Source organism: Nerophis ophidion, linkage group LG20, assembly GCF_033978795.1.
Source record: "Nerophis ophidion isolate RoL-2023_Sa linkage group LG20, RoL_Noph_v1.0, whole genome shotgun sequence".
NCBI lineage: Eukaryota > Metazoa > Chordata > Actinopteri > Syngnathiformes > Syngnathidae > Nerophis > Nerophis ophidion.
The window spans coordinates 27,717,249-27,740,955 of NC_084630.1; the positions used below are offsets into that span (position 1 = coordinate 27,717,249).

A 23,707-nucleotide genomic window follows, 5' to 3' on the forward strand; every position below is an offset into this window, starting at 1 on the left:
TATATATCTTGATTGGATTATCCAGAGAATAGTGCTCGATACCGTGGTAGAGCCCAATATGTAGGTGTATATCTCGCTCCAAATTGACATTTGTTCAGCACTGTACGACGATCCGAAATGGAAAAATTCAGCATCGACTACTCCACAAAGAACATTCCCATACCCGCGCAGAAGGACTACAGGCAAAGACTCATAGAAAAGACAAAACACCTTTTCCTCCACCCTGAAAAAAAAGGAACGCAAAAGGAAACTTACGGATTCAAATCTACCAAGAACCCACCCACAGTCAAGGAATTAAAGGACTTTGAGAACGACATGCTCAAAATGATACAATCAGTCAAATTTAAACCAGCCCGCAACCCATTCCTCACCAAGCTGAAAAATGACACGGAGCACATCAAGAAAGTAAGCAACCTCATCATGGCCGCCGATAAAACCACAAACTTCTACAGAATGGACATACCAGAACATAACACTTTACTGGACAAAAGCATCACCAAATCATACAAAAAAGCGCAACCCAACACTTTACAGAACATCCACCTGGACAACAAGCGGATCGCAACCGAACTGGATATTGAGGACAGGGTGGACGCCACAGCCAACAAAGACGCCTTCATCACATTGAAGGGCCACAAACCCAACTTCGCGAATAACCCAACATGCCAACTAATGAACCCAACTAAATCTGAAATAGGAAAAATCTGCAAAATAATCCTGGACAGAATCAACACAAAAATCAAGGACAAAACACCACTCAACCAATGGAGAAATACAGCAGCAGTAATCAAATGGTTTAACAACATCCAAGACAAACAATAACACAACTTTATCTCCTTCGACATCGAAGAATTTTACCCTTCCATCACGCAAGACCTACTGACCCAAGCACTAAACTTCACCTCGGACTACGACTCAATCACAGGTAACGAAAGAAACATCATCATCCACGCAAAGAACTCCATACTCATCCGCAACAGTACACCATGGCAAAAAAAGAAGAATTCAACATTTGACGTTGCTATGGGGAGTTTTGACGGAGCAGAAACGTGTGAACTCGTTGGGAGTTTCCTCCTCTCCCAGCTTGCTAGCCTCAACCTGAACCTTGGTATTTACCGTGATGACGGACTGGCAGTGTGCCGCGCCTCGCCAAGGAGCAGCGAGAACACCAAGAAGCGCATATGCCAAATCTTCAAAGAAAACGGCCTACGGATCACGATTGAAGCCAACAAGCAAACCGTCAACTTCCTTGACGTCACTTTCAACCTGAGAAATAACAGCTACCAACCATTCACGAAACCCAACACAACACTCCAATACGTGCACCATGACAGCAACCACCCACCCACCACCACGAAAAGAATACCTACCAGAATTAATTAAAGGCTATCGATGCTGTCATCTAGCAAAGCTGAATTCGACCAAGCAACCCCTCCGTACCAGAAAGCACTTGATGAAAGCGGATACAACTTCACCCTCACCTATGAACCCACTCCAGGAAACCAATCAAAAAAGAGCAGAAAACGAAACAACATCATCTGGTACAACCTGCCATTCAGCAAAAACGTCTCAACCAACATCGGCCGCAAGTTCCTCACTCTGATCGACAAACACTTCACCAAAGGCAACACCCTCAGAAAAATATTCATCAAGAACAACATTAAATTGAGCTACAGCTGTATGAATAACATACAACAAATCATTTCAAACCACAACAAAGCAATTGCAAAAGGACTGTCCACCCCCAGACTAAACGACTCTGAAACCAATAAGGAATGTAACTGTCGCAAGAAACCTGATTGCCCTCTCAACGGAGGGTGCTTACAGACATCAGTCGTTTACCAAGCAAAGGTAACACCCAAGGACATTAACACATCCGACACGTACGTAGGATTAACCGAAGGAGCGTTCAAAACAAGATGGAATAATCACAACGCCTCCTTTAGAAACCAGACTTTGCGGAATTCTACAGAACTCAGCAAACAGATTTGGAACCTCAAAGACAATAATGTTGAATATTCAATAACATGGCAAATTCTTGCATCCAGCACACCTTACAACAGTGGTAATAAAAGATGAAACCTATGCTTAAAAGTGAAACTGTTTATTATATATCATCCAGATTTATCATCCCTCAACAAGCGCAGTGAAATCATTTCAACTTGCCGCCACAGACGGAAACACCTCCTAGGTAACACAGGAGCCAATCACCATGCCCTACGCCTGCCTGTACCCACCCACTCTGTGCCCTATATAAACCATTGTATGTGAATGCTTCCATTAAAATCTCCTGATGCTTGAGGGAACCCCTCATGAAACAGTTCTGTAGAGATGAAGTAGTCTTGTGATTTTTCCCACACCTACATATATATATATATATATATATATATATATATATATATATATATATGTATACATATATTAGGGCTGCGAATGTTTGGGTGTCCAACGATTCGATTCAATATCGATTCTTGGGGTCGCGATTCGATAATATATGGATTGTTTCGATAATATAAGGATTGTTTCAATTCAACGCGCTTCTCGATTCAAAAACGATATTTTTCCGATTCAAAACGATTCTGTATTCATTCAATACATAGGATTTCAGCAGGATCTACCCCAGTCTGCTGACATGCTAGCAGAGTAGTAGATTAAAAAAAAAAAAAGCTTTTATAATTATAAAGGACAATGTTTTATCAACTGTTTGCAATAATGTACATTTGTTTTAGCTATTAAACGAACCAAAAATATTACTAATTTTATCTTTGTGAAAACAATGGACACAGTGTGTTGTCAAGCTTATGAGATGCGATGCAAGTGTAAGCCACTGTGACACTATTGTTCTTTACTTTTTATTTTTATAAATGTCTAATGATGTCAGTGAGGGATTTTTAATCACTGCTATGCTGAAATTGTAACTAATATTGATACTGTTGTTGATAATATTCATTTTTGTTACACTACTTTTGGTTTGTTCTGTGTCGTGTTTGTGTCTCCTCTCAATTGCTCTGTTTATTGCAGTTCTGAGTGTTGCTGGGTCAGGTTTGGTTTTGGAATTGGACTGCATTGTTATGGTATTGCTGGGTATTGGTTTGTTGGATTGATTACAGGGTGTACACTGCCCTCCGCCCGATTGTGGCTGATGTAGGCACCAGCTACCCCAAAGGGAATAAGCGGTAGAAAAATGGATGGATGGATGGATTGCATTAAAAGACACACCTTACTCTCCGTTTATAATCGTCATAAATAAAATAGTGTTGAGATTTTTATGGGAAACAAGGTGTATTTTTTTAATTGAACAACAAAAGTCAAGGCACTTCCGACATCGAGGAAAGAAAACAAAAGCAAATACAGATAGAGTATTGAATATTAATAAATGATAAAAATTATAATTTTATTGTCTTTTTTACATCATGGCCAAGGGACTACAGATGAAAACTAGCCTTCTGGCAAATTCTGGCTTTTTTATCCATGTGTAGTCATGTGTTTTTTATGAAATTGCATTGTCCTCTTTGAAATTAATTAATCTAATCCAACCTAATAATAAAAAATATGGAGAGAAAAAATAGAGAGAAAAAGGGATACCTAATCACTTTAAATGTTTTTAACCGAGATATCACTTTAATGGCTTTTGTATTCTTAATCATTCTTTAAGATTTGACTGATGATTTTAAACCATTAAGCTAATTAGAAAAGGTAGGTTTTACTTACTAAAGGGCAAAAAGGTTTTTTTAAAGAATTTACAGCAGGGGTCACCAACGCGTTGCCCGCGGGCACCAGGTCGCCCACAAGGACCAAATGAGTCGCCCGCTGGGCTGTCCTAAAAATAGCTCAAATAGCAGCGCTTACCAGTGAGCTGCCTCTATTTTTTTTTATTTTATTTATTTACTAGCAAGCTGGTCTCGCTTTGCTCAACATTTTTAATTCTAAGAGAGACAAAACTCAAATAGAATTCAAAAATCCAAGAAAATATTTTAAAGACTTGGTCTTCACTTGTTTGAATAAATTCATTTATTTTTTTACTTTGCTTCTTATAACCTTCAGAAAGACAATTTTAGAGGAAAAGTACAACCTTAAAAATGATTTTAGGATTTTTAAACACATACCTTTTTACATTTTAAATTCATTCCTCTTGTTTCCTGACAATTTAAATCAATGTTCAAGTATTTTATTTTATTTTATTGTAAAGAATAATATATACATTTTAATTTAATTCTTCATTTTAGCTTATGTTTTTTCGACGAAGAATATTTGTGAAATATTTCATCGGACTTATTATGATTAAAATTAAAAAAATATATTCTGGCAAATCTAGAAAATCTGTAGAATAAAATTTAAACCTTATTTCAAAGTCTTTTGAATTTCTTTTAAAATTTTTGTTCTGGAAAATCTAGAAGAAATAATGATTTGTCTTTGTTAGAAATATAGCTTGGTCCAATTTGTTATATATTCTAACAAAGTGCAGATTGGATTTTAACCTATTTAAAACATTTCATCAAAATTCTAAAATTAATCTTAATCAGGAAAAATTACTAATGATGTTCCATAAATTATTTTTTTTATTTTTTTCAAAAAGATTCAAATTAGCTAGTTTTTTTCTTCATTTTTTCCGTTGAATTTTGAATTTTAAAGAGTCGAAATTGAAGATAAACTAAGTTTCAAATTCAATTTTAATTTTTTTCGTGTTTTCTCCTCTTTTAAATCATTAAATTAAGTGTTTTTTTCTTCATTTATTCTCTACAAAAACCTTCCGTAAAAGGAAAAAAAAATGTACGACGCCTTCGCATTAATGAGTACCCAAGAAGTAGTTCTTGATTTCAAAAAGGTCGGTGAGCCCTGATTTATAGTCACACTGAGGTTAACGTCCGTTACTCCATTCCAAAAGATGGCGGTAATGCACCTAAACGCTGTTACCAACCGCCATTAAACAATATAAGTAGAAGAAGAAGCGGAAGAAGTAGAAGTGACGTAATCCACGCACATGCGCAGATGAGATGGTGTTTTCCGGTAGTGACAATGGTCATCAAACAAACGTGAAAGGCTGGTTCGCTGCCTGCATGTGTCGGAACTAGGACGACTTTGTAAAATGAGACTTAAATTAGGATTCATCTTGCGGAGTTTGCTTGTCATTGGGACCTGTTTTGTGGTGGTGCTCTTGTGGTCTTCTCTGACTTCCAATATAAACAACGAGGACCGCCTTAAAACACAGGTGAGTTGGTCAATGAACATTACGTCATTTTACAACCCCTAAACTATACGAATATTGCACAAGGTTTCAATTTGGCATTGTTATGCTTTATTTCGGCATTGCTGTAATACTATTGCTGGTTAAAACTGTTTGATAATTAAATATAAATTGTTTGTTTGGTACCAGTAATATTTACTTTTCTTCTAGATGATGTCAGGATATATACAACAAATTAAGGTCCGATCAGGAACCATATCCGCATATGACGTCATATCAGCCCAACGTTGTCAGCGCGCATAGCCGACAGTCAGGTTCTGCGACCAAGTAAAATGTTCATTTTAAACCATAAATACTAGTTAAAAATGAATTCAATGTTGACAGGTGATGTGGATAGTTGTTGGATTGAATGCATATGTTTGTATATTGTTATGGTTACTTTAGCCATTACATGGAGTTGTTATATTAAGTACAACTTCTTCAAAAGTTACCCTGTACATGCACGAACAACACTTAAAACTTTCATTACATTTTTTATTTATCTCCGTCATTGATGTGCATCTTTGATCGATAGGATAGGATAGGTCTTTATTGTCATTGCACAAGTACAACAAAACTTTGTTTTCAGCACAAACCTGTTCAAGATTAGACAAACAAACAGTGTACAGGGTTACAGAACAAGAACGCTGATGGGTCGGCATAAGGCGCCCCATAAAAGATAGGAAAAAGGTAAACGCTGTGGAAGGATGAGTAAAAAAATACAATCTCGACTGGGCTCCTAAGGAGGCCCAGTCTGGAGTGGGAAAAACCTCCATAGCAAAGCACATATACATATTACAACATACATCTCGAGATATCTAGCAACAGACGGGAAGGTAGTTCAAGGTCATGGTTAGGGTTGGGTATCGTTTGAAGTCGAACGATTCCGATTCTTTGTTTCGATTCTGATTCCTAATGATTCTCGATTCCTATTGTTTCTTTAAAAAATAAAATAAAAAGGCAGGGTCAAAAAATTCTTCCCTCTGTGGCACTGACATCTTCCCCATTGCTGCTACAGTAAACGGAGTATGCTGAGCACATCGCGGAACCTGGCTAGCAGGTTGTAAATTGTCTATGAAAAAATATGCGGGATAATTTGTTAGCTGCCTCAACGTTGCCGCAAAACACATTATTTATTGCATATATATTGTTTTACTTACCGGATTCGGACTGCAGTGCAGTCACCGGGATGCCAGGCTGGGCGTCGGAGCCGGAGCCAGAGGAAGAGGTAGAGGAGGACGGTCGGCGCAGCGCGTCGAAGACGGGACTTGCATTTATTTGTACTCCATGAACTCGGAGATGCTTCATCATGTTTGACGTGCACCCTCCTAAGCATGAAACAGTCCTGTTGCACGTGTTGCATTTGGCCGGTATTTCATTTTTTTTTTGTAAAATAAAGCCACACTTTCAACCACCGACGACCGCTATCCATGCTTGACTGACTCGCTCGGCTACATAGGCTCGGCTACATGGGCTCGGCTATGCTAACACTTCCGGCGGTGGGCGCTTCTTCATTGGTGTTCAACGGCTTCTTCTTCCGGGTCGGCTGACATTTTTCTTTTCCGGTCTGCGGACTGGGTATCCAAACTAGGAATCGCAATTTAAACTTTTGAACGATGCCGGGTGAATCGGAAAGTTAGTCCCGGTTCCAATCGATACTCGATACTCGATACCCAACCCTAGTCATGGTGGTAAGCCGCAACTCTTCAGGTGCTGACCATCCATTCATCACCCCTACGGGATTTGCGTCGAGGGCGTTGGGTTGGGGGAGGAGGGGTGTATCCGTGGCGTATACTTTTTTGTGGATGTGTGTGTGTTTGTAAGCCCGCAGTGTGTCTCTGTTCCGCGGCCTTGATGTATTATGCAGTCGCTAGTCCAAAGTCAACAACAACAGGTGTGTGTCCATGAGAGACAAAAAGGGAGTTTGTTGTGTCTTTACTGCAGTGACCTTCGGGAGAGTCTCGAAGCCAGGGAAACAATCCAAGTTAGAATGATTTGTATGGGAGTGAAAATAAAATTTGCTTTTTACTCTAAATTGACAATTGATAGACAATTATACCTCAATTATACAATTTTACATTTACACACCAATGCCTGAGAAGGAGCAGGATGAAGAAAAATCTTATATTTTCCTGCCCCCTTCAACATAATACGTAGTCTTACTTAATGGATATCATACAATCCTACGAATACATCCAAGTGTAATGAAAACAAACAAAAAACACACAAGAAAAACACAACAAGTGCAAAACTTCATGAAGTACAAACCGAACAAAAAGGTTGATCGGCAACACTAAATTGGCCCTAGTGTGTGAATGTGAGTGTGAATGTTGTCTGTCTATCTGTGTTGGCCCTGCGATGAGGTGGCGACTTGTCCAGGGTGTACCCTGCCTTCCGCCCGATTGTAGCTGAGATAGGCGCCAGCGCCCCCCGCGACCCCGAAAGGGAATAAGCGGTAGAAAATGGATGGATGGATAAGATATATATATATATATATATATATATATACACCTCACGGAATGATAAAAAACCAGACAAAAAAATAAGTAAAATAAGAAGCAAAATGTAAACACTTATGGCCGTCCATATGATCTTATTCTTCTGTCTTTATATATTTTTGTCAATTGGAATATATTTCTACAATCTTTTATCTCATTGTAAAGAGAATTCCATAGTTTAACCCCCACCACTGATATACACGTTTGTTTTAAAGTTGTCCTTGAATACTGACTATGTTTTGTATTCTCAGAAGTGATGACAAACATTTTTTGTAAATTTGCTGGTAATGTTTTACTTTTAGCCTTAAACATGACGCATGTCAGGGGTGTCAAACTTACATGGAGAAAAATCTACTGCCAAATTGGCCAGACTGGTAAAATCACGGCACGATAACTTAAAAATAAAGACAACTTCAGATTGTTTTCTTTGTTTAAAAATAGAACAAGCACATTCTGAAAATTTACAAATCATAATGTGGTTGGGTTTTTTTTTTACACTTACATGTTGCAGTTAATAGTATTCTATCTTTATTTGTTGGTATTTATTCTTTCTGAATAAATTATGTGATAATGTTGATCATTGGTGTTAATTTTTAATCTATCAAGATACAAAACTAATATCAAAATCAGATTACAGGATGTTATTTATGTAGTTTGATAATTTTCCTCAGCTGGTGCACAACATCGTGTGGTTTATTTTTTTTTTTACATATGTAGCATGATCTTCAAAGATACAAAGACATATACAAAACAGCAGTTTAAAATGGTGGCTTATTTTTGTACTTAGCAAAACCATTCCGTTCACAATTAACACTTGAAACGGGGATCACCAAGGCAATGCCTGCAAGGAGGCTTAGGCAAGGGTAGACATTATCCCATTCGTCGAACTCACTTGCCAGCAGAGTAAAGATGTCAGCCTGGTTCTTGTCCTTCAAAAAACAAATTTGGCAATAGTTAGTGAGTGTGTTATTAATCATATCCTATTATCCTATAGTTATAAATCAGTTTAATTCGCCCACCTTGAATGCCCCAGTAAGGACATGTTTCCTAAATGAAGTCCACTCCTGCAGGACCTCATTCTGTTGCTCAGGGCAGAATTTTCTGGCAAGAATCCTCAGATTGTCGATGTTAGCAGAGTCATCTTGCAGAGCAGCCGATTTAGGTCCAAAGACACTGAAAGCCCCAAGTATGTCCAGGTCATGGAACCGCAGGTGAAGGTTTTTTTCCAGGCCACTTAGGTAAGGGTGGATGACCTACAATGAACATAGGAAGATGAGCTTACAGCTACCTTTAATATAGTCATTAAGGGTCAGACCATAGAGTCAGGAGTACAAAAAAAAACATGTAAGAGTTAAATCATTACTTTAATCATTATTTACCTCTTGCTGGAATTTGGCCCACTACCCCTCCCTTGTGGCTTCCTGGCCATCTCCTTGCCCCCGTCTTCTCCTGTCCCTCTCCTCCTCATGCTGTATGTTAAAGGCCCCAAGACCTTGGGAATTATCCAGGTCCTTGTGGAGGCGAGACAGAAATGATCCCGGGAGTGGAGTCTGTCCAGCTTCTCTGATGTTCCTCAGAGTATTAATGGTGACAGGGGCCTAAATTAAAAAACAAAACAAAAAAACATAGCTGCTGTTACTGGTCAGATATGGAAAGGACCCCTATTTCAATGTATCAAAACACACTGACTTTTATCACACTAATTAAATGTGCACATTCAGCATACCATCTCCTTTTATATGAAGGAAGTTGACGTCTGCTTTCTGAAATACTCTGGAGAGACTTGCAAGGTGGGGCAAAACATCAGCTTGCAGGTAAACAGCAGCCACAAATCTGTAGGTGGCACAAAAAGTGTAGAGACCCTTTGCCACCGGACATCTACGCATTTCTGCTTCCTCTGCCAGGGCTGCCAAGACTGCTGGCAGGTTTCTCTGCAAGTTCTCAATTACCTTGTGCTGAGACAACCAACGTGTGTCTTTTACTTTCTGGAAATGTTGCAAAAAAGACCGAATATTGTAATAGACAGAGAATAACTATGCTATCACATTTTACATTATGACAAAAGATACACAAAAGATAACTACTACAGTATCAAATTACAATTACCTTAATTTTTAAGTCACTAACACCAAGGGTGATGGATGCTGCCTTGAGTGTTGCAGTGCAATTTGCACTATTGCGGAAGAATAAGTGGAGATCTTGCAGGTGATCTCTGAAGGTAGCCATGTACTTAACATGGTTGGATGAGTGCTCATGGCTTATATCTTACTAAAATCTTTCCCGTTGACTATTTAAAACACTACACAGTATTTATTATTATTATTATTATTATTATCTATAATTACATTTAAATGTCATTGCATACATGTAAAATTAAATGCTATTTCACATTATTTGACCAGTAGCAGTTACACCCATCTGAACAGGTCAGCCACCTGTTTAAAGCCCGATCACAGTTGAAATCTTGAAATGAAGTGCCATTAATGGCTAAAACATTACCCTGGACAACATTTTAACAGCTGGTTGGCTCAGATTTTATTCTTTTCATTGCATTCACATGCTGCAGTGGACAGTGCACAATTTAGCTTTCAGTATTAATGCAGTATCTCCAGCACCGTCTCCACGTGTGTTTATTAACAACAGAGTTATAACCCGGACATGTTAGCTCGTCGGTTTGGTAACAGGTGACTGTTACTGCGTGCGTCTACCCCGGTCCTGAAAATAAAAATTAAGAAAATCCGAGTCGGTGCTACTTTTGAACTTGTTTGCCAATACGTCTTACCCTCGTATTTTGATCCGGTCGGTCCGTTATTCCTTTACTTCGTCGTCGTCTTCTCCTTCTTCTTCTTCTTCTGATCCACCAGGTGAATTAAGTGCAATTGGCGGAGTTAGAATGCATAGTAGGCTACCGCCACCTACTTCACCGGAGTTGTAACTACAAGCTTTATTCACAGACAGAGTCCCATTGCTTTTATGAGCGGTCGAGCGAGTCAAAAGCCGAAAAATCTATTTGTGGCGGCCGTAATTCTTTTGTGGCGGGCCGCCACAAATAAATGAATGTGTGGGAAACCCTGGGATGGATGGTGTTGTTTACTTGAGACTTATTGCCATCATAGTGGCAATATACACTTATCTCTTATGTTTGACTGCCATCTACTGGTCACACTTATCTTTTTACCATGTACCAAATGCAATAGCTTTGAGGTGGGTAAACTCAACCAAACTTGTTCCTTACATTAGGGGCACCAGGTTATGAGGCCCACTGTCGAGTTTTGAGGAAAAAAAAGGCTTTTAAGTGCGCCTTCTAGTCCGGAAAATACGGTAGTCGGCTACCAATTGTGCACCTTCTCCCACTTAAAAAGATGAGAGGCCTGTAATTTTAATCATAGTTTCACTTCCACTATGAGAGACACAATGGAGAAAAATGATCCAGAAAATCACATTGTAGGATTTTTATTTAATTGGTCAATTCCTCTGTAAAATATGTATTTGGTCATCAACAAACAAGCAAGATTTCTGGCTTTCACAGACCTGTAACTTCCTCTTTAAGAGGCTCCTCTGTCCTCCACTTGTTACCTGTATTAATGGCACCTTTTTGGCCTTGTTATCAATATAAAAGACAGCTGTCCACAACCTCAAACAGTCACACTCCAAACTTCACTGTGGCAAAGTCCAAAGAGCTGTCAAAAAACACCAAAAACAAAATTGTAGACCTGAACCAGGCTCGGAAGACTGAATATGCAATAGGTAAGCAGCTTGGTGTAAAGAACTCAACTGTGGGAGCAATTATTAGGAAATGAAAGACATACAAAACCACTGATGATCTCCTTTGATCTGGGGCTCCACGCAAGAGCTCACCCCATGGGGTCAAAATAATCACAAGAACGGTGAGCAAAAATCCCAGAATCAAACGGGGACCTAATGAATGACCTGCAGAGAGCTGGTTGAAATCAGTACTTCAGTCTTTAACAATTGCATTATCAGAGAAATGAACATTGAAACATTGTAGGTGTGACTTGGTAGGATACGTACAGCAAGCAGTGAACATAGTGAGTTCAGAAAGCATAAAAACAAGTATATACATTTGATTATTTAAAATCCGGGGGGTTGGGATGTGGTGGGGGAAGGGTCTTAGTCAAGGGTTGAAGTTGCCTGGTGGTGTTCTTTTAGTGCGGTTTTGAAGGAGGATAGAGATGCACTTTCTTTTACACCTGTTGGGAGTGCATTCCATATTGATATGACATAGAAAGAAAATGAGTTAAGACCTTTGCAAGATCGGAATCTGGGTTTAAAGTGTTTTGTGGATTTCCACCTGGTGTTGTGGTTATGGCAGTAATTTACGTTACGGAAGTAGTTTGACCTGTACTTCGGTATCAGGGAGATGTAGCGAATTTTATAAACTAGGCTCAGTGCAAGTTGTTGTACTCAACAACACATAAATGCAGCCCATATTACATACAGATAATGTGTCATGAGACATGCAATATAAATGAAATACACAGTAAAAGAAATGAAATGAGCTCAAATATACCGACTAATGAGACATAATGATGCAATATGTACCATATTTTTCAGACTATAAGTCGCAGTTTTTTACATAGTTTGGCCAGGGGTGCGACTTATACTCAGGAGCGACTTATGTGTGAAATTATTAACACATTACCGTAAAATATCAAATATCATTTTGCTCATTCACTTAAGAGACTAGCCGTATAAGATTTCATGGGATTTATCGATTAGGAGTGACAGATTGTTTGGTAAACGTATGGCATGTTCTATATGTTATAGTTATTTGAATGACTCTTACAATAATATGTTACGTTAACATACCAGGCACCTTCTCAGTTGGTTATTTATGCGTCATATAACGTACACTTATTCAGCCTGTTGTTAACTATTCTTTATTTATTTTAAATTGCCTTTCAAGTGTCTATTCTTGGTGTTGGGTTTTATCAAATAAATTTCCCCCAAAAATGCGACTTATACTCCAGTGCGACTTATGTTTTTTTCCTTCTTTATTATGCATTTTCGGCCGGTGCGACTTATACTCGGAAAAATACGGTTTATACAGCTAGCCTAAATAGCATGTTAGGTTGCAGTAATGGATTGACCAAATATGCCTGATTTGCACTCCAGCAAATAAAAAAAATCAACAAAGCTCACCTTTGTGCATTTGCGCATAGCGTAAAACGTTTGGTTGACAAAATGAGACAAAGAAGGAGTGGCATAAAACACGTCTTTCTGTGGCAGCTTCGGAGAAAGTTGTACATGTAAACAATCTACGATAATTTTATGGATCGCTGAAATTAGTAGGACAAAACGGTGTTTGCCAAATGCTTTCATCAGTGAAGCATGTACAGAATAACAAACGGTTGGATTTCTAACAATTAGGAAGGTTTGTGTCATGTTTGTCCTCCTACAGAAAATATATTTAGACAAAATATATTTTTTTCTTCATCTTTTTCCTTTTTCACATATCTCTGGAAGAGGTCCAGGGAGCCACTATGGCGGCGCTAAAGTGACATGCGGCTCTAGAGCCACAGGTTGCTGACTCCCGGGCTATACCATCAGTAACACACTACACCGCCAAGGACTCAAATCCTGCAGTGCCAGATGTGTCCCCCTGCTTAAGCCAGCACTTGTTCAGGCCCATCTGAAGTTTACTAGAGAGCATTTGGAGGATCCAGAAGAGAATTGGAAGAATGCCATATGGTCGGATAAAAACAAAATATAACTTTTTGGTAAAAATTCGACTCGTGTTTGGAGGAGAAGGAATGCTGAATTGCATCCAACGCACACCATACCTACTGTGAGGCATGGGTGTGGACACGTCACCTTTTGGGGCTTTTTTTTTGTTTTTTTTGCAAAGGGACCTGGACGACTGATCCGTGTACAAGAAAGAATGAATGAGCCATGTATTGTGAGATTTTGAGTGAAAACCTCCTTCCATTATCAAGGGCGTTGAAGATGAAACGTGGCTGGGTCATTCAGCATGACAATGATCTCAAACACACCGCCCGGGCAACGAAGGAGTGGCTTTGTAAGAAGCATTTCAAGTTCCTGGAGTGGCCTAGCTAGTCTCCAGATCTCAACCCCATAGAAAATCTTTGGAGGGAGTTCAAAGTCCAAAAGTCCCAAAACATCACTGCTCCAGTGGAGATCTGCATGCATCAACCATGAATTGATTAACATGGACCCCGACTTAAACAAGTTGAAAAACTTATTCAGGTGTTGCCATTTAGTGGTCAATTGTACATAATAGGTACTGTACTGTAAAATCTAATAATAAAAGTCTCAATCAATCAATCAAAGGAATGGGCCAAAATACTAACAGTGTGTTAAAAAAACATTTGACCTCTGTCATTGCCAACAAAAGGTATATGACAAAGTCTTGAAATGAACTTTTGTTATTAACCAAATACTTATTTTCCACCTTAACTTGTAAATACTGTATTTTTTGGACTATAAGTCGCAGTTTTTTTCATAGTTTGGCCAGATGTGCGACTTATGTGTGAAATTATTAACACATTACCGTAAAATATCTAATTTTATTTAGCTCATTCACTTAAGAGACTAGACGTATAAGATTTCACGGGATTTAGCAATTAGGAGTGACAGATTGTTTGGTAAATGTAGAGCATGTTCTACATGTTATAGTTATTTGAATGACTCTTACCATAATATGTTACGTTAACATACCAGGCACCTTCTCAGTCTGTTATTTATGCGTCATATGACGTACACTTATTCAGCCTGTTGTTCACTATTCTTTATTTATTCTAAATTGCTTTTCAAATTTCTATTCTTGGTGTTAGGTTTTATCAAATAAATTTCCCCCCAAAAACCGACTTATACTCCAGTGCGACTTATATATGTTTTTTCCCTTCTTTATTATGCATTTTCGGCAGGTGCGGCTTATACTCCGGAGCGGCTTATACTCCGAAAAATACGGTATATTCTTTAAAAATCAGACAATAAGATTTTCTGGATTTTTTTTTTCTCATTCTGTCTCTCATAGCTGAGGTGTACCGAAAACTAAGATGAAGATTACAGGCCTCTCTCATCTTTTTAAATGGAATAACTTGCACAATTGTTGACTGACTAAATACTTTTTTTGCCCCACTGTATATACTTTGAAAGTGTCTATTTTTTAACAATTACTAATTATTAGAGGTGTAACTGTACACAAAAATTTCGGTTCGGTAAGTACCTCGGTTCAGAGGTCACGGTCCGGTTTATTATCAGTACAGTAAGAAAACAACAAAATATAGATTTTGGGGTTATTTATTTACCAAATTTGCAAAATCTTCCACCAAAAATATTTTTCTTAGTGGAATATTTGATGTGAAGTAATCGGAACCTTGGATAGGTCAATAATTCATAATATTGATTTTGATTCAATATTTTGTTTTGAGCAATGACAGTTTGAAAGAAAAAGAACAGCTTTGTTTTATTAGTCAACGTTGCAACTTTTTCTAAATTACATTTAGCCTTTAAGCTTTTTTATTTCAATTTTGTTATGTTTTTGTTTATTTTAATAGTATTTTTAGAATGTGCCGTGGGCCTTTAAAACATTAGCTTTGGGCCGCAAATGGCTTCCGGGGCACACTTTTGACACCCCTGCTATAGATAATAAAAAATAAAATCTGATAAATCCATGGATAAAAAGCAGAGCCTGGCAAAGCATGCGCGTTTATCATAACTCTCTCGCTCTCTCTGTCTCTGCCCCTCCCTCACGAATGCTGCTGCATGCACAATGTGTTTTGTTTTTAACCCCTTCTTAACCCTGAACGTACATTGAAAATACACGCAACCCTAACTTAAAATGCCGGACATTTGAGGCATTTAAGAAACTCCACCCGGACAGCCCCGCAAAAGAGGACATATCTGGTGAAAAGAGGATGTATGGTCAATCTATCGTAGCCCAGTCGTTGCTAGCATGCCGTGTGTTGTGCCTCGGTGTGCATTGTTTACACAACGTGCGGTACTCTACTTAATATGTCCGTGTGTAAACTCGTTCGCTACATCACCGAACCGAAACCCCCGTATGAAACAGTTCAATACAAATACACGTACCGTTACACCCATACTAATTACATTTTTATTATTTATATTATTGTATATAGGCAGCAAGGTGGTACAGGGATTAGTGCATGTGCCTCACAATACGAATATCCTGACAAGTCCTGAGTTCAAACCCTGGCTCGGGATCTTTCTGTGTGGAGTTTGCATGTTCTCCACGGGTACTCCGGCTTCCTCCCACTTCCAAAGACATGCACCTGGGGATAGGTTGATTGGCAACACTAAATGGTCCCTTGTGTGTGAATGTGAGTGTGAATGTTGTCTGTGTTGGCCCTGGCGACTTGGTGTACACCGCCTTCTGCCCGAATTTAGCTGAGATAGGCTCCAGCAACCCCCGCGACCATAAAAAGGGACAAGCGGTAGAAAATGGATGGCTGGATTATTGTATATGATAATTGCTTGTTGGTCTGAGGAATTTGTCTGCCATTCAGCTGTCACTCACCATTGTTTAGTATACACACACACGCACACACGTGCACGTACACAAAAGCAGTTCAAGAGGAGTAGCTAACAATTGTTCGTGAAGGTTAATTATTAGTTGCTAAACTTTGCTAAATTGATATTACTAGCTGACCACAGGCACACACACAAAGCTAATGGGTGTGCATGTGTGTAATGTAAAGGCACAGTTTATGTATTCTTTTTTAAATTACCGTCTTTGTAAAACACAATCACAAAATATGTTTGGCAGTTTCAACAACTTACACGTTTGTTTTGGTCAAAGACTACTATGTCTTTGGCCAGAAATGGCCCACGGATGAATTATCTATGGCCCCCGGGATGATATTTGATTAGTTTTAGAACCGGCCCGCAGGCCACAGACGCTTGCTGCTGTTTTGCACGCACCAATACTCCATCAGTGTTGGCGGTAGGAATTTCCAAACTGGGGTCCCAGTGACCCCATCAAGTCATAAAAATTGGGTGCCACAGTATGTTCTTGGGGTCCCACTTTTTTGTAACCGTTTGGAAAAGAAATTATACAAACCTCCGTTTCCATATGAGTTGGGAAGTTGTGTTAGATGTAAATATAAACAGAATACAATGATTTGCAAATCATTTTCAACCCATATTCAGTTGAATATGCTACAAAGACAACATATTTGATGTTCAAACTGATAAACATTTTTTTTTTGCAAATAATCATTAACTTCAGAATTTGATGCCAGAAAACGTGACAAAGAAGTTGGGAAAGGTGGCAATAAATACTGATAAAGTTGAGGAATACTCATCAAACACTTATTTGGAACATCCCACAGGTGTGCAGGCTAATTGGGAACAGGTAGGTGCCATGATTGAGTATAAAAACAGCTTCCCAAAAAATGCTCAGTCTTTCAACAGAAAGGATGGGGCGAGGTACACCTCTTTGTCCACAACTGCGTGAGCAAATAGTCAAACGGTTTAAGAACAACGTTTCTCAAAGTGCAATTGTGAGAAATTTAGGGATTTCTAAATATACGGTCCATAATATCATCAAAAGGTTCAGAGAATCTGGAGAAATCACTCCACGTAAGCAGCATGGCCGGAAACCAACATTGAATGACCGTGACCTTCGATCCCTCAGACTGCACTGTATCAAAAACCGACATCAATCTCTAAAGGACATCACCACATGGGCTGAGGAGCACTTCAGAAAACCACTGTCACTAAATACAGTTGGTCGCTACATCTGTAAGTGCAAGTTAAAGCTCTATCTACTATGCAAAGCGAAAGCCATTTATCAACAACATCCAGAAACGCTGCCGGCTTCTCTGGGCCCGAGATCATCTAAGGTGGACTGATGCAAAGTGGAAAAGTGTTCTGTGGTCTGTCGAGTCAACATTTCAAATTGTTTTTGGAAATATTCGACATCGTGTCATCCGGACCAAAAGGGAAGCGAACCATCCAGACTGTTATCGACGCCAAGTTCAAAAGCCAGCATCTGTGATGGTATGGGGGGTGCATTAATGCCCATGGCATGGGTAACTTACACATCTGTGAAGGGACCATTAATGCTGAAAGGTACGTACAGGTTTTGGAACAACATATGCTGCCATCTAAGCGCCGTCTTTTTCATGGACGCTCCTGCTTATTTCAGCAAGACAATGCCAAGCCACATTCAACACGTGACAACAACAGCGTGGCTTCGTAAAAGAGTGCGGGTACTTTCCTGGCCTGCCTGCAGTTTAGACCTGTCTCCTATCGAAAATGTGTGGCGCATTATGAAGCGTAAAATACGACAGTGGAGACCCCGGACTGTTGAACAACTGAAGGTCTACATAAAACAAGAATGAGAAAGAATTCCACTTTCAAAGCTTCAACAATTACTTTCCTCAGTTCCCAATCGTTTATTGAGCATTGTTAAAAGAAAAGGTGATGTAACACAGTGGTGAACATGCCCTTTCCCAACTACATTGGCACGTGTTGCAGCCATGAAATTCCAAGTTGCAGAAAAAAAATAAAGTTTATGAGTTTGAACATCAAATATCTTCTCTTTGTGGTGCATTCAATTAAATATGGATTGAAAAGGATTTGCAAATCATTGTATTCTGTTTTTAATTACCTCAAGCACAATTTCCCAACTCATATGGAAACGGGGTTTGTAGATAAATGTATTATCCTCTTATATCTCACATTCTATGTTCCATCCATCAATTTCTACCGCTTGTCCCGTTCGGGGACACGGGGGGTGCTGGACCCTATATTGTGTTTTGGAAAAAAGTTGTCATAAACGTTACTTAATTCATAAAAAAAAATTGTTTAAATTTTTTTTTATGCATATGTAAAATTATTCAGTTATAAACATTCATTCACTTTCTTTCTTTCATGGATCTAAACTTTACCGCTGCTGGTATTTTTTTCTATACATTTGTTGTAATACTTTCAGAATGTCTTTGTTCTATTTTTGGCCAAAGTAAGACAAAGAAAACAATATGAAGTTGTCTTTATGTTTTAGTTTTAATGCCATGATTTTAATAGTCCAGCCCACGTGTGCACAGATTTAACTCCATGCGGCCCCTGAGCTAAAATGAGTTTGACACGCCTGCAACAGATGTAAATGTCAAAAATAGCCAAAAGACGGTGGTAGATGAGAATAAATCTATAGGTAAAATATAGTGTAGAAATGCACCCAATTGCCGGAAATGTAGTCTTGATGTTTTTTAACTTACTTCAAACAAATCATATAAATGAAATTAACTCTCAATCTCTGTAGGCCAAAAATTCACTTCAATAAACATTGAACATTTTGAGGGGCAGTTTTCTCCCCAGTTGTGATTTTTTTCTTGCTATTCAGCATCAAATGTTGGAATATATAGGCAACTCAGAATTCGATTATGATTCAGGGGCTATGATTCGTTAATAAATAAATTATTTATGAATCTTTAATTATTATGTTATTATTTTGTTAATATGTTGTATATTATATTATAAATCTGTTATATATAATTATGATTAAGGGGTGATGGACGGCTGGGCAGTGCCTGAAGAGCTGCAGCCTGCCACTGTAGCCCCCACTCCCTCCCCTCTGTTGCTAGTCTCGAGTTGTATGTTGTAATATGTATATGTGATTTGCTATGGAGTTTTTTTCCCCACTCCAGACTTGGCAACCTTTGGAGCCCAGTCTAGATTGTATTTTTTTACTCATCCTCCCCAAGCGTTTACCTTTTTCCCATCTTTCACGGGGCGCCTTGTGGCATCCCATCAGCGTTCCTGTTCTGTAACCCTTTGTAGCTGTTTGTCTAAACTGAACGGGTTTGTGCTGAAAACAAAGAGTTGTTGTACTTGTGCAATGACAATAAAGACCTACCTACCTATAATATGTGATGAGGTGGAAACTTGTCCAGGGTGTACCCAGCCTACCGCCCGAATGCAGCCGAGATAGGCTGCAGCACCCCCCGTAACCCTGAAAGGAACAAGCGGTAGGAAATGGATGGATGGATATATGAAAATGCTTCTCCTCTGGCTACTGATGTAATATGCACTATTGCATCATTTCCGTTTTTTTTTAATGTGAGCTGTGACAGTGGTTCTCAACCTTTTTGCAGTGATGTACCCCCTGTGAAAATTTTTTTAATTCAAGTACCCCCTAGTCAGAGCAAAGCATTTTTGGTTGAAAAAAAGAGATAAAGAAGTAAAATACAGCACTATGTCATCAGTTTCTGATTTATTAAATTGTATAACAGTGCAAAATATTGCTCATTTGTAGTGGTCTTTCTTGAACTGTTTGGAAAAAAAGATATAAAAATAACAATAAGGTTGTTGGAAAATAAACAAGTGATTGAATTATAAAAAAAGATTTTTACACATAGAAGTAATCATCAACTTAAAGTGCCCTCTTTGGGGATTGTAATAGAGATCCATCTGGATTCATCAACTTCATTCTAAACACTGAATATTGCATTGTTGCATTTCTTTTCACAGTTTATGAACTTACATTCCTATTTTGTTGAAGTATTATTCAAAGAATATATCAATAGAGTATTTTTAAATTGTTGCTATTTTTAGAATATTTTTTAAAAATCTCACGTGCCCCTTGGCTTACCTTCAAGTACCCCCAGGGGTACGCGTACCCCCATTTGAGAACCACTGAGCTATGACATGACTATAGAGCTACAGTATGATAAATTAGCTAGCTTTTGTCATATAAAATAGGTTTTCATAATGTTACGTTGCAATTAATCGTAACCTGGGGAGCATATGTCCAGGAAAATCATGTTACATTCTTAAAAGTAGTTGTTGGACATGTTCACATGACATCATAATAAATGGTAATCCATCCAACCGTTTTCTACCGCTTGTCCCTCTCTGGGTCGCGGGGGGCGGGGGGGGCTGGAGCCTCTCCCAGCTTCATTCGGGCAGAAGGCGGGGTACACTATGGGCAAGTCACCAACACAAATAGACAGACAACATTCACACTCACATTCACAAACTAGTGCCAATTTTAGTTTTACCAATCAACCTATCCCCAGGTGCATGTCTTGGGAGGTGGGAAGAAGCTAAAACCCACACAGTCACGGTGAGGAATATATATCAAATGACAAAATACACTCATATCGGCTCATTTTGTCAAAAGACTAATCTTTTTCAGAAGGCACACAGGACAGGTTGGCTCAAATTGGCACTGACCAGGAGAGCAGACGTTTAAAGTGCCAGAAGGGTGGAACGTCACACTCATTGAGAAAGAAAAATAAGCTTATTCCATATGTGCGCAGAGGGCAGCGCGATGGTACAGTGGTTAGTGCATGTGCCTCACAATACGAAGGTCCTGAGTAGTCCTGAGTTTAATCCCGGGCTCGGGATCTTTCTGTGTGGAGTTTGCATGTTCTCCCTGTGACTGCTTTGGTTCCCTCCGGGTACTCCGGGTTCCTCCCACCTCCAAAGACATGCACCTGGGGATAGGTTGATTGGCAACACTAAATTGGCCCTAGTGTGTGAATGTTGTCTGTCTGCAATGAGATGGCGACTTGTCCAGGGTGTACCCCGCCTTCCGCCCGAATGCAGCTGAGATAGGCTCCAGCACCCCCTGCGACCCCGAAAGGAACAAGCGGTAGAAAATGAATGGATGGATGGATATGTGCACAGAGAGGCATGTGCATGCAGATAGTGGTTTTTAGGCTCAAGAATCTTGACACCTTTTGGACGCCTTACAGATCTGTTTTGAAACCTATTGTCGTTTCTTTATGGCTCCATCAAGTGGTGCAGGATGGTCATGTTTCTTGTATTTCAACCTGCATAGATTGATTCAGTATTTATGTAAAAAGCATTATAACAAGGGCTGTCAAATGTATTATTAAAAAAAAAATAGATTCTTCCATCCATCCAACCATCCATCCATCCATTTCCTACCGCTTGTCCCTTTAGGGAACGTGGGGGTGCTGGAGCCTCTCTCAGCTGCATTATTCAGATTTTGGTATTTGGATTAACAATAATTAAACAGCCCTGCGATGAGGTGGCGACTTGTCCAAGGTGTACACGGCCTTCCACCCAATAGTAGCTGAGATAGGCACTAGCACCCCCTGCGACCCCAAAAAGGACAAGCGATAGAAAAAGGATGGATGGATGATTAATCAAAAGTGTTTACTTGCCTGTGCTATTGAAATCAGTTTAAGAATAAACTCCAATATTTGTACACGAATGCAATTTCATGGTCAGAATGTCATCCAGGACCGTTTTTAAACATTTTACTTTGATGCATGTCATTTATTAGCACCAAAATTGCTAACAGTTTTATCCAAATTTCTTTCAGGCTGTATTTTGAAGTGAAATGTGCCAGTGAGCACACCAGTGGGAGTCCCCTCACTCATTTTTGAACTGACATGTGCATTGATCGGAACTGAGTGCATAGCGGTTAAGTTAAAAGGGCTTGTACAGTCAAAACAAATTGCATGATTAATATAAGTGTGTACATGATTAACACATTTTTTTTTTTGTTAAATCACATGAGGTAACTCGTCAATTTTGACAGCCCGAGTTTAAATATGTTGTCCCCGAATCGAATATATGCATTCAGTGTTTCCCACAGGTCAGGCATCTATTTGTGGTGGTGTGGTTGGGCGGCGGGGGTGGGGGGGTGGGGGCAGCGGCGATGACCAAGAAGAACGCAGAGTTGGAATATAATTACAACACTTAATGTACATATTTATATACATATTTATGTAATATTTACATATTTATATAATATGTAACTACAAGCTCCATTCACAGACAGAGTCCCATTGCTTTTATGAGCGGTCGAGCGAGTCATAAGCCGGAAAAAAAAAAATGTATATATATAATTTTTTTTTTTTTTTTTTTTTTTTGCGGGGGCCATAATTCTCCTGTGGCGGGCCGCCACAAATAAATTAATGTGTGGGAAACCCTGGCATTTATATGATGACACCCATTTTAAAAATACTTTGTAAAACTAACTTTTTAAAAGCTTTACTTTAATTTGACCCATCTGATATAATTTATAAAACTGTAAAAAAAAAAAAAAATGTTTTAATTTTTTTTTAGTCCTTCACTCTCACTATACTCATCCACAAATCTTTCATACTCGCACAAATTAATGCGGGAATTGTCGCTTTCTCGGTCCAAATCGCTCTCGCTGCTGGTGGCCATGATTGTAAACTGTGAGGATGTGATGAGCTGCACAACCCGTGAAATGAAGAGTCCGGCGATTAGTTGCAAATCGTGGCTTTATTGAGGTCTTGCACACAGCCAATCCAACAAAACACTAGCCAATCCCGCACTCTACCGCTCCCCCACTTTGCTCGCCCACACGCTTACCTCAGATGCTGTCCCATATTAAAGGGCCACACACACACATACGCTACTCTCAAAACACAAGCTAACCCATTTGAAGCGTCACCACCGCATTCAAGCAGCCTCTCCTCGGCGAGTCAGGCAGGGCTAAAGCAATAACAAATGTTTTTCTCGCAGCAGATTTAAGTCAATATTGCATTAAAAACTAGATTTTGACCCACTTCTATGGTGGAAGAACAATGAGCCCATATATCCTCTTACTGCCAAGTTAGCCAGGCTGGGGGGGATGAAAAGTTTACTTGAAACTGTTTAATGGTACTCTTTTTATATGTAGAAGAAAAGTTTTGTCATTTTATTTAATCTGAACAACAACTTGAGGCAGTTTAATGTTCATTAACGTGGACCCCGACTTAAACAAGTTGAAAACTTATTGGGGTGTTACCATTTAGTAGTCAATTGTACGGAATATGTACTGTACTGTGCAATCTACTAATACAAGTCTCAATCAATCAATCAAAAAAAACACTTTATATGTAGAAAGGTTTTGTTAAGAAACTATTCTGAGCCTTATCTTCTTCAGTTTTTATTTTATATATGTTGACCACATTAACCCTGCCAATGGAACCTGTGTGTATATGTATGTTATGCCATTGTATGCAAACTTGGTAAATAAATAACCAAA

The 23,707-nt window shown here is 39.0% G+C and overlaps 1 protein-coding gene across 3 annotated transcripts in view; it reads left to right on the top strand.

Moving 5' to 3' along the window:
• The first annotated feature begins 4,971 nt into the window (after positions 1-4,971).
• galnt7 (UDP-N-acetyl-alpha-D-galactosamine: polypeptide N-acetylgalactosaminyltransferase 7) overlaps positions 4,972-23,707 on the top strand; it is a 77,693-nt gene continuing 58,957 nt past the window's right edge. For all 3 annotated transcript variants that reach the window (XM_061880887.1, XM_061880886.1, XM_061880885.1), the window contains exon 1: positions 4,972-5,209. In XM_061880887.1, the coding sequence (XP_061736871.1) occupies positions 5,087-5,209 (123 nt within the window). In that variant the 5' untranslated portion in view covers positions 4,972-5,086. The remainder of the gene's footprint in view (positions 5,210-23,707) is intronic.